The sequence below is a fragment of the Emericellopsis cladophorae genome (assembly GCF_022114955.1).
Source record: "Emericellopsis cladophorae strain MUM 19.33 chromosome Unknown NODE_3_length_1261782_cov_116_963312, whole genome shotgun sequence".
Taxonomy (NCBI): domain Eukaryota; kingdom Fungi; phylum Ascomycota; class Sordariomycetes; order Hypocreales; family Bionectriaceae; genus Emericellopsis; species Emericellopsis cladophorae.
Window position 1 is genome coordinate 746765 of NW_026250928.1, and position 12122 is coordinate 758886.

Below are 12122 nucleotides of genomic sequence, written 5' to 3' on the forward strand. Positions count from 1 at the left end.
ATAGTACTTAATTCCTGAACATCCTAAGTAGCTATAGTATTCCAGAAGTGTTAATCAATACTCGTGTACTGCGTGTCTAATATTCGATCACGTATATCAATCAAGACAATCAGGTACTCACGTGAATAAACGGTAACTACTGAGGATCAATACTCTATCAACCCTTAACTCTAATTGAGATCGGGCTTGTTAGTAATCTATCACAGTCAAGGCGACAGTGAAGATTGCTCGATCACTACTCACTTGCGCGCGCGTCTCAATGTTCATTGGGGTATGTACGCTAGCGTTGTCTTATCCAAAAAGTGAAGCCATAAACAAGAAGAAAAAAAAACAGGCTTGAAGAGCGCAAACTGAAAAGAAAAAGGGGGTATATCACGTAAAACAAATAGTCCGTCCGCAAATCATCCACTCCAAAGCTGTACGGAGCCTAGTATGCTTGACCAACACCGGCTTGTGATGGTCTATACGACACATCAGACTCCAAATGCTGTCCATCTTGCTGCCTAACTTGGCCAAAGTGCCATTGCCCGCGCTGCGTCGGGGCTCGGGGGTTCGGGTCGACATTATCATAATAATAGTCCGCATTCCCAGTCCACGCCATGGATCGGACTTGGTCAGTACGCTGCTCTTGCGCGCCAGGGGCAACATCGCGCCGGAGGGGCCCAGGACTCTGCTCTTCCGAAGCGGTCTGGTCCACATCCTTGTGGCCGGGGAAGGGCTCGCCGGCCACTTCGTCCAGCTCAACATCGGCGCCACCCTTCTCAGCATCCTTGACGCCCTTGCTCTTTTTCTTGCGGGCGTCTTTCTCGACGCGCTGCATGAGATCTTGATCGTTGGGGAAATAAACCCTCCGAATGCTTTGCACGGCAAGGTCGACGACGATCAGTGCAGCCAGCTCAAGCAGGATAATGGTCCACCAGGCCAGTGTTGGGCCAAAGTTGTGAAGGAAGCCGTCTTTGACGACGTATATGCCAACAGCGCCCTCGTACATCTCCGAGATGATGATCATCCACAAGAACCACCCAGCGACCGAGATGGCGAATCCGCCAAAGATGATGATGGTCTTATAGTGGCACTCGAGAATACTGCAAATAGAATTAACATGGGTCTCGCGAGAGCCAGCAAGAGAACTCACAATAACCTGATGTTGATGAAAACGACGGCTACCGTGAAGCAGATACACCCCATGGCGAATATGCTGTTGTCGGAGGTGAACAGGGTGTAATGATAGAACCACCAGGTGGGATAAAAGATGATGACGCTTCCGATGACACCCAAGACCACCCAGCCAAAGTACTGTAAATAGTTGATCCCCATGCTCTTCTGGCCAAAAGTGTATAGCTCAGGCACAGCGAGGAGTGTATCGGCGTCGAGGTCCTTGTCGAAGATACCGGGCAAGATGACAGCCAGTGACGTGAAGAGAACGTTGAATACGGTCAAACTCCAGTTCTCGTAGAGCGACGTACCCGAATAGCCGGTGCTGCGCTGGTAGTGCGCTTGAACGAGGTAGAATAGAATTTCCTTCCAGAAAGTGGCGAGGACATACCTGCCGGTGCGTAAATAGTTCCAGCGGCCATGGACGAAGAGTAACTTCTGCAGGAAACGAAATTGAGCAATGGAAAAGTCGGAGATGCGAGCAGCTTGTAGACCTTCTCGGCCAGAGATGCCAATGCCCACGTGCGAGGCTAGGATCATGCCAATATCGTTGGCACCGTCGCCAATCGCAAGGGTCATCGACTTGGGCACGTAGCGACGAATGCGCTTGACGAGATCGGACTTCTGCGCGGGTGATGCACGGCAGCAAATGACAGAGTCAACGAGGACAGTGATATCGTAGAACAGTGTCGAGCAGTCACCGTCGTCATTGATAGACTGCAAGGTTTGGCCATCCACAACGAGAACCGTGTGTGGAATCTTGCCGGCGCTGATCTGATCCAAGGTTGTTGATAGGGTTTCGTGCAGATTGCCCGAGGCAGAGTCCAGGATGTAGATTTGCGAGTGCGTTTTGCACAAGCCAGCAGAATGCCCTATGTTAATGGCTGTCTCGCGCTTGTCACCCGTGAGCATCCAGATCTTGATGTTGGCGCGGCGAAGCTTGTCAATGGTTTCGGGCACGCCGTCCTGCAGCTTGTCCTCGATGGCAGTGGCCCCGACAAGGTCGAAACCCTGTTCAATGAGGTCGCTGGCTTCCTCAATCTTCTCCTGGCGATCCACCAGGCTCGTTTCGGCTTCATGGTAGATCTCGCGCCACTCACTGTAGGTACTCTCGTCGATATAGCGCGAACCGTATAGCAGGGTGCGAAGACCATCCGAGGCAAAGTCATCCACATGCTGAAACACACGCTCAATGGCCTCATCCTCCGCATTGGCAGCCATCTGATTCGCCTGCTGATCGGCACTATCGTAGGACTTCATGCGGCTGAAGTACGGACGGGGCTCTCCTGACTGATCCATGGACCCGCGAGGGGAGCCTTCCTCAGCGAGGCGCTGCATCTCTGTCGAGCGGCGGTGGAGGTTCATCCGCCGTCCCTCATTGAGAGATTGCTGGTACTCTGAGCTCAACCTCCGGCTTATCATGCTCTGTTCCATGGATCGGCGTTGGTTCATGCGGCGTGACTGATCGGCAGCTTTCTGGTCGGCAACATCACGCATCCTCAGTCGGTCCCGGATGACATTATCCGCCCCTTTGCAGATGACACAGATGCGGCCGTCCGGCATGCGGACAATAATCGACATGCGTTTGCGCTTGCTGCTAAACTCCACCACGCTCAGTACTTCGTACGTCTCAACGTGCAGCGAGCCGTCGCTGTTGACACCCTGAAGCTTGATGGCCCCCGCGGGACGGTCAACCATGAGGTACCCAAAGTCGCGGGCGGCCTCGATGAGGGCAAGTTCGTCGGGATTAGCGGCCTGGAACTGGAGCCGTCCATCGTCGGTGCGCTCTGGTAGACACGTGTGGCAGAGTGCGATGCAGAGTAGGAAATGCTTGGCCTTGCGTGCAAAGGAACTCTGGCCCTTGCGTCGGATCAAATCGAGAAGATCTTCGGTCTTCATCTCGGGATCAGCCTCGCCCGGTCGGTTCGAGTGCCAGCGTGACAGACTGGCACTTGTCAACATCCTCTTCGCCGACGGGCGGCTCGGATCCGTTGTCCGGTCCTCGTAATCGCGTTCTTGGAGATGATGTTCTACCGCACCGGGCATCAACGGGTTTTTCTTGCCTTTGCCTTTGCCTTTGCCTTTGTGGTTCATGGTTTCTTGGATCTTTTTCTCCTTGGCGGCTTCGTCTCTTTCTATGTTCATGTCGTGCAGCAGTGGTACACCAGCGACACTCATCTTGCGGAAGCGCATAATATTCTCCGTCAGAGTACCAGTCTTGTCTGAGAATACCCATCCGACCTGTCCGAGGTCCTCCAGGGTTGAAGTTGTGTTGATGCTAGCAGGCGTATCAGATACTGGATCATACATCTCAGCATCCTGCATCTGGAGAAATTGGCCAATTTTGACAATCTCAAGACTGACGTAGAGCGATAGAGGAATGAGAGTGTTGAACATGATCACATAGCCAAAGAAGATCTCAATGTACTGGACGTTAGCGTTGCGCAAGTACCACGAGTCTCGTTCGGTGCGATCCTGCCACAGAACGTAGCCGATTGTCATACCTGCAGCCAGCATGCAGACAGCGAAGATCTGGATGAGAACCATGCGGTTGACCATAGACTGCATTCGAGGCTTCTTCGCTTTCGTATTTTTGTTGGCATTCATGCGGATCTTGCATTCCTCGCCAGAGTTGATGACAAGGCCAATCGCAAGGGACGTGTTGCGCAAAGTTGATCCTCGGTAGACGACGTTGGCCATGGTCAGGGGTAGCGTTTCACCATCCGCCACAGCCTTGCCATCATAGTTGTAGAGATCAATATTCGGGTCCTCCGATACCACTGTCGCCTGCGTAGTCTTGAGGCCCGCCATGGTAGTACACTTCTCGGCAAACATGGGCGACGCTTGCTTGCTCTTCAGGTTCGTCTCGCCATCAAGGGCCATGGTGTCAATGTACGCTATGCCATTGGAACCAGTGGCGTGCAGCAGCGCAACATCGGCAGGTATAGCCTGATCACGGTGCAGACGAACAACGTCGCCAACCTGCACATGCTGCCACTGGATTTTAATCCAGTCCTCTTTGTTCAGCTTTATTCCATGCTCTCGCTCCACATCCAGTCGCTTCTTCTCTTCGTACTCTGTCTCGCCCTTCTTCCAGCCCTTCCCGCTGAACCGCTTGGGTCTGTTGCTGGGATTGGACCGCACACCTGAAGCAAGGACCCACACGGCCGCCCGGTTTTCCGTCTTATCCAGTCGGTACCTCCTCCAATCGTCATAGCCTTCCTTGGCCATGCTGAAGGCAATAAACGCCGCAAGTGGTGCGATGGTGGTCCATCGACCGACAGTACTCAGCCCGGGAATCATCTGGACGATGCCAACAACCAAAAAGTAGAAATTGCCCAGCTTGCTGAACTGGTAGATGAGCTGGGCTGGGATAAAGCTGAAGATTGTGTATCGATTCGACCGAATAAAGTTGTTGATGTAGGTTTTCTCGCTGCGCTCGTCAATGAGGCCCTTTGGCCCAACATCGGCCGGGTTCAGAGGTATATGTCTTCCATCCTTGGAGGGCGGCAGCGGTTTCTGGCGCAAGATGGTCTCGATCACAATGGACTGCCAAAGCCCGGACAGCTGGTCGCGCAACCGATCCTTCCACGTCGCACGAGCAATCGGTTTCCATCCAGTGCCTTTCTTAGCCAACCTCCTCCTCCGGAGCTTCTCTCGGAAACCATGGCGTCGTGGTGACGCGCCGGGTTGTTCTTTAATGTGTGATATTGACGTGGGTGACCGCGCACCCAAGCTCTCTCTTGATGAAGCGCGATGGAGATTCGATCGCGCCCGAGCCGTCTGGGATGGGTTTGCGTGGACAAAGGGTCGGTCTGAGTCGCGACTGCGGGGATCGAAGTAATTGCGCGTCGAGGCGATCCCCGTGCTGCCATCGTGCTCGCCTGGGAGGTCGTCTTGAGGGTAGTCGGTGCGCCCAGGCCCTCCCCCCGAGCTGCCAGGACCGGCATCATTGCGGCCTGGAGCCATATCGTCGTCGACCAGCGACTGTCTGCATGAGTTCCGCCGCTGACGATGTGCTCGCTGGATAGATTTCGAGATGGAAGATGGGGCGTGCGACGTGCCGTCCCGAAGGTTGAGACAGGTGGTAGCCAAGACTCAGACAGTACCTAGCTAATCAAATGGAGACCCGAGAAACGTAGTCAAGAAGGGAACAGTGCTTGTAGGTAGTAGGTAGAGGTATTGAAGCGAGGTCGCAGGGTCGAGGCTGCGCAGAGAATTCAAGTGGTAATTAATAATAATGGTCCTTCCTGCCTCCAATCTGCCTTCCTGGACGCGGACGGTCGAGGACTGGAGTCCGCGGGCCCAGACGGTAATAACTAGTCTACCTGAGTAGGAGTGAGGCAGGCGGGAGCCTGCTGGACCCGGCGAATCGTGTCACACGTCAGCGCCCTCATTGGGCCTGGAGCTGACGGGCGTGAGGCGCAGCTCCATGTCCCGCCGGTCCCAGCTTCCAGTCGTCATCCTGCGCGCCCTCCAGTCGGTAAGCTTAGCCCTTCAACACTTGTCAACCGATGCATACTTCATGTGGATTAATAATACGGTTACTGGTTATTCATTACATGCTGACTCAGTATCAAACCCTTCGCATCTTCCGCCAGCAAGCGGTCAAGTACCAGATAGTTTCCCTTGTCGCGTACGGGCCTTCGCCCTCCCGCCCCCAAAGAACCGAATCCACGTCGCAGGTCTGACCACCACCGAAACCAGCCTCCTGACAGGCGCTCGCGCTTCACTCGCGCTGGCGCGCCAAGACGTGCGCACTTGAAGCCTTCGGGCTCTCGGAGTGCCGGACAGCCAGCTGCCACCGCATCCCGCGAGCGGACAAAAGTTGCGAACGGCAACTCCACTCTGCGAATGCTAGAATGACTATCCGTAGTTGGTGAAGATTATTACAACAGAATATCAGCAGTGTGACGCTGCTCACCACTTGTCTCACCATCCGACAGCCAAGTTCATATCGTATCGAAATTAAGCTTGATTGCTGATCAGATCATCAGAGGCAGTACGATCGATAGATCAAGAACTGCCGGTTGCGTGACGTGCTGGGCATGCAAGGCAACCATGGAGACTTTCATTCTTCCATCTTAAGACGGAGAGGAAGCGTCATCGAGCATGGACATGAGACTCGCGTTCTTACTCTAGCAGCAAGACATCTGTGGACGACTAGGCACGAACGCATTGAACAAACGCTTGAAATGAGATCCGTACGCCTGGAGCACCTGGATTTCTGATACCAACAAAACTACAAACAGAGCCGTATTATCATCGCCGCAGCGCCCTGAACCGCAACCCTCAGCCAAACAGCCGGAGATATTTGTCAATACCCCTCCCCCTACGTTCCCAGGATCACCAAGTAGAAGCAAAGTTCCGACAACAAGCCACCTGGGCCTTCAGCATCTTCCTTCAGTAGTACGTGTTTGTTAGGAATAATCAAATGTGTGTAAATCGAAATGACAAAAAAAGAAGTGCGATAATATCCAAATACTTGATATGTGCATCCAGTGATTATTAGGTCCTGGGTCCAGCGTGGTGGTCAGCCGCTTCCCACAGAGACGAGAAAATCCAAATCGCCTGATTATAGTCGAGGCAAAATTCGGATCAAGAGGAAACCCAGAAACCTGCGAACAATCGCAAGCGTTTCGAGACCACCTATGTAGTAGCTTCTTGCGCAAAGCCCGGCGAGCAAAAGCCCACACGAGACTGGCCACAAAGAAGATGTCAAACGGACGATCGCAGTGCCGGACATGCATGACCGATCAAGTAGAAGAGTATCGTCGTGTGAATTCGTCATGGCTGCCACGCGGCTGTCGCTCACCCATAGTGAATGCGGACGCATGTTGCCAGAAGTTTTTTATGTGGTGGTGGGGGGTGATGAAAACCACCCAACGAACAAAGTCCCAAGAAACAGCCGAAATCAAACCCCATGGTATAACGCGCCCTCGATAAAAAACGCCATCTTCGCAATGCATCGTTCGTCAATTAGCCTAGCGTAGTGTTCTCGGCCCGATCCATCAGTGGGAAGCCGAGGGCTCGGGCGAAAGACTTGTAGGATCAACGTGGTCGAACGAAACGAGTTGGTCCATATCAAGCTCGTTTTGTTGAGCTTGTCCGTAAGCCGGTGATTGAGACTGCATCGGAAGATTGAGAGCGTGTTTCGAGTACATGTCGTGAAGGCTGTGGCCATCCTCAGACACGGCACAGGAGCCGTCGTTGCCAGCATACACATCAGCAGAGCCGGACCGCCCCACCATGCCCATTGGGGGAGACTGCTCGACAATTGAAGGCTCAGATGGACTGTGGTATTGCATCGAGGTCGGCCCCGGGGTATTGCCCTCAGCCCCAGGCATGGGGGACAGGTATCCCTGGTTGTAGGAAGGTCCAGCATAGTTCGTTGGCGGAGGCATCACCCCCGCGTCTTGGTGAGTTGGAGGGAAGAAGCCGGGGCTTTGCGGGAACTCTGAAGGTGATGCCGTCGTGGCAGACATGGGGTACTGGCGCATGTCGAGTCCAAAGCCTGCCTGTGTGTCGATTCGCAGGTTTGTGTTGACATGGGTCGGCTGATGGGGCACAGGGGCGTAGATGTGCGGGTTGTGCTGGGGAGGCCCCATGTCGCCGGGAGGCTGGATGTAGAATGAGGGCATTGGCTGGTTCTGGAACATGGCAAAGTCGACAGGTCCGGGCACAGAGCGAGAGCGCTGACGCTTGTGGCCTTGAGGCGGGCGCATGCCCGAATGCATCTGATGCATGCCCCATTGCTCGGGGAACATGTTGACTGGCGGCGGGTGATTGAAGTTGGGTTGTGAAGAGGGACGGGCCTGGGGCGAGACGGGCGCCGAGATGGAGATCGCATGGGGGTCCTGGAATGGATGTCCCATTGCCATCTGGTGAGGATTGTGGCGGTTCATGAACGTCTCGAGAGACACCAGCTTGGCTAGCTGTCCGCTCAACACCTTGGGGTTGCCTCCGAGGTGGTGCATGAGACAATGACTCGCTTGCTGGTCTTGAGTAAAGTCACCGACCTGAGAGAACCCTGCCCCGTTGGAGCAGTCCATGAAGAAGTGCGGTGGCCGCGTAAGTTCGATCACGATGCCACCCATCTTGGAAGGGTCTGTCTCGTTGTTTTCGAGATAAATGTTCTTCACATAGGCGAACGGGTACTCAATCTTGTAACCAGCCTGTTCGTTGTTGATGTAATAGGTAATGGTACCCTTGTCGGGAGAATAGAAGACGACGAGGTCCATGGCGTTCTGACCGACGCGTGTCCACTCGCCGACGCTTAGAGAACGACAAGTCAGGTGGTTGATCACTGCTTGATTAGCGTGGATAGGCTTCTGGGGAGAACACGAGACTTACAAACTTTGGCGTTCGGGTCTCCAATGAGCATGCCTCCATGACCGAATGGCGACAGACCAGTACGGCCAAAGTAGTTGCCACCGAGACCTTTCCCGGACTCCATGGCTTGCATGGCCAGATAAGCGCGCATGGACTCGGGTATGGCGTCAATGTCTTCGCCGGTCTCCAGGCTCTTCTTGGCAAGGTTCTTGATCTTCGCACGTCTGCCCATAATCAGTATCATTCCATTGTGGTCCGAAGTAGCAACACATACCGGTTTTGGAACCAGATCTGGACAGATCGCTCGGTCATGTTGATCTCCTCAGCTATACGGTCGCGGACAAGCGCAGTGGGCGTCGGGTTCTTGTTGAACTCGATCTCAAGGGTAGCCAGTTGATCCTGTGTCGCACGTTGCCGCTTCTGGTTCTTTTGCTGCTGAGTCAAGGTGGACTTCCTCGGAGCCCTCCTGGAGGTACCGGCCGAAGTGTTGCCGCCATTCGAAGTGGATGGAGATGGCGTCTGCTTGCTGGGGGCAGCCGATGCCGGTGTCGGCGCGTTGGTGTTGGCATCGAAATCTGTGTGCGAGCCAGGGGTGCTGATAGGTTCGACATGTGGAAGGCCCATGGATGATTCCATCTCAGTTGCCATTGTATCGGATAATTACAGTGTCCAAGCGCTATGTACAAGGCTGATGGAAGCGCGGTCGTGGAATGATATTTGATATGTCTGGTCAATGGACAGGCTGATCGATAAGCCGGTATCCCCAGTTGGTGGATTGAGTTGGGGAAGGAGTCTCTTCTCGCAACGATATCCGGGATCTTAATTCGGTTGTCGAAGGCGAGCGTGGGTCCGGTAGTAGTACAGGCTGTCAAGTGCCGAGTCGATATACAGTTGTCTAGCAAAGTAGTGTTACCGTATAGATATCGGTCGGACGCGAGGTCGTAGTTGGGGCCTAAGGAACGTAATGGTGCCGAAAGGAGTGACGGACACCGAGATGGCTTGGAGAAGCGATCAAGGGAGTGACTGAAGGAAATGAAAGAAAAAAGGACGCGGGGAAAGAAAGAGAAGGAGCGGTCACAAGAAAGAGGCTGATGGGGATGGGAAGATGGAGAAGAGAAGACGGGGGGAAGGTGGGAGACGGGAGCCAAGGGGACAAAAGGTCAACCGGTTGTGTGTGTCTTTGCTTCCTCACTACCGTACGGAGTACGGAGTACGTGCCTAGCGAGTGGTTGCAGTGGTCGCAGTGGAGGTGCCACACCTTCCAAGCACATTCAGAGGACTCTGGTCCAATGGGAGCGTGCAGATGGCTACGCTAGTCCTCGATGGGATTGCAGACAGACAACCAGAACCACCTCTTGGAAGCCACAGTTAGTCGCACGACGAGCTTGCTCGGACGCACGATGCATCAGCCGAGACGGCCGTCTGCTGTCATTCTAGCCGGTTCTGATTGAGCGACTCTGTGTGACGAACATCGCCGCTGTCGTCGACAATCGTCCTAGCCATTGAAAGGAATACAGACCCACGGTTACTCGACAGACGACGAACTGCCCGTGACCCAGGTAGCCTGGAACCCTCGTGGGTGGACTCTGGGTGTCTTCACCGCCTGCTTGAAGGCAGGTAGGTGGTGATGGTCTGATCGCCCGTCCAGTGAGACTGGTATCGGTATCAATCCATTCTTCACTCTGCATTGCCTTTCGCGTGCTCCGTACAGATGATGCCAATAGACCAGCTTCAACGACAAATGTCACACGAACCAACATGCTCGCCAACAAGTCGCCGACTTTTAGTGATCTGTTGCGTCGTCCTGTATGCAATCCTTCCAAAGTGGCGGCGCCCACAAGCCAGGAAACGCGGATACACGTCCGGTGCTGCCCACATATATCTCACCGGCCTGCAAGTTGTATGATCGCGTTAGAGCTCCTATCCGTCTCGCCGCTCTCGCGTAATCCATAGAGTCAGATGGTGGTTCCTTGGCTTTCCAGCCGCCAAAGGGGAGGGAAAAAGTCTCGCTTTGGGCGCGCCCAGAACAGCATTGGCCTCAGGGGTTGGTACTTTGGGACACGGGCCTAACGTTAGCTGTGAGGCTACTGCAAGGCACCGGCTCTATGTTATTCAGGTACCCGAAGCTAACTTGCTGAGCTGACTTGTGCTGACTCCAGCGCTGTTTGCTAAGCACGGTGCCGCGCACTGTCCATGAGGCTGTGCGACCAGGGTCAATCGCCGCCAGCTGCTGGAGTTCGCTTTAGGCGCGTCTGTTTGTTGCTCGGGTCGCGCGTTTCCACAAGTGCGCGTCGCTGGCGATATCCCGCGAGTGGAAGTAAGCATGAGAAACTCGCACAATGCCTCAAGGCGTTGCCTGAGCTCGTAGTTCGCGAACATCTGAGCTCGAGCCGGCAATCGACTTGAGTTCCCTGGCGTGATTTTGAGCTGAAGACCGACGGAGTTGCAACAACTGACTTCTGACAGAAACAATTTGCGCCCCACGTCGACCAGTGACGCACTGACGAGACCAGACTCATGAGGTAGTGCACCTTTCTGCTCTCTTTCTACTCCGTCTGCCAGAAGCGAATATGAGAGACGTCTAGACCGAGCCAACGCGCCCTTCAATGTTTATGATCTAGAGTTACTCCGTACACACATCTTAATTGATTACTGGCCCGGCCCGGACGACGACGTCCATCGGCGAATGTACGCAAGTTCGCGGAAGCAGCACAGTGTGAGAGCCCCGCCCCCTCCAATGACCCTCACTGCAGCCCCTGATCCGGATCCTGTGCTCTGCGGGTTTTTTCTGGACCTCTGCAGGCTTGGCGGTCCACGGCAGGCGCACGACGAACAACGTCGTTCCAACCAGCACCCATGTGCTGTGTATCATCGGGCTTCTCCCAAGCTGCATGTCGCAAGCCGTGTGCTCGTGATGACAATTGCCGCCGCCCGAGCCAAGATTCCCAAAGCCACGGATACACTGTGAGACAGATACGAAATAATTATCCCTACCAAAGAGTACGAATCATTCGCTCCAAACACACACTTCTGCGCCGCAATTGTTCAAATTTGTTGGCCTGGCATCGTATCAGAGGCTATTCAGGATGATACAATGCCTAGATACATCTTGGACCATGCGGACTCGGGTATTTTGCATCCGATATCGTCACACATGATGAATGTGGCTCGTCAGGAAACCGTCGCGGGTTCTCTTCATGCATCTATCAATGTTCCGTCATGTTGGAAGAGTTGCGTAGGCAGCAGTCAACACAGCGATGTTAGCGCGCGGATGGCGTTCCATTGGAAAACTCCCGCGGCGCTGGCGGCTGATAAGCCTGGTGTGAATTGTTCGCACGGGACAAGCGTGTGACCGCTACAGTAGGCTTCGACAATTGATTTCATTGAAAAAGTGTGGTGTTTTGGGTCACTACGGAACCTCACTATAGTCCTTGGGTGATGTGATGAGGACAGCGCGCCCTGATCCCTGACTTCTGAGATGTGGATCTCAACTACTAGTCCTTGATGACGTTGAGACAACACGCTAGCGACCTGGAGGGTCGCGCGGGGACCGACGTTGTCAAGGGGCATTAGCTTACCCGAGAGCCAATGTTGATGTTTGGATTAGGACAGGATGCCGACTGTGATTGCGTTGA

General features: G+C 54.2%; 2 protein-coding genes across 2 annotated transcripts; both read right to left on the reverse strand.

The window, feature by feature from the left end:
• Nucleotides 1-427: 427 nt before the first annotated feature.
• Nucleotides 428-5124, reverse strand: J7T54_008020 (phospholipid-transporting ATPase-like protein; the record flags this gene model as incomplete). The annotated part of the gene is made up of 2 exons (XM_051502607.1): nucleotides 428-1085; nucleotides 1136-5124. 2 exons carry the CDS (start codon nucleotides 5122-5124, stop codon nucleotides 428-430), a joined length of 4647 nt encoding a protein of 1548 aa, XP_051365782.1.
• A 2042-nt stretch (nucleotides 5125-7166) lies between these two features.
• Nucleotides 7167-9135, reverse strand: J7T54_008021 (Homeobox protein-like protein; the record flags this gene model as incomplete). The annotated part of the gene is made up of 3 exons (XM_051502608.1): nucleotides 7167-8461; nucleotides 8509-8711; nucleotides 8762-9135. The coding sequence occupies 3 exons, from the start codon at nucleotides 9133-9135 to the stop codon at nucleotides 7167-7169; spliced, it is 1872 nt and encodes a 623-aa protein (XP_051365783.1).
• Between the last annotated feature and the right edge of the window lie 2987 nt (nucleotides 9136-12122).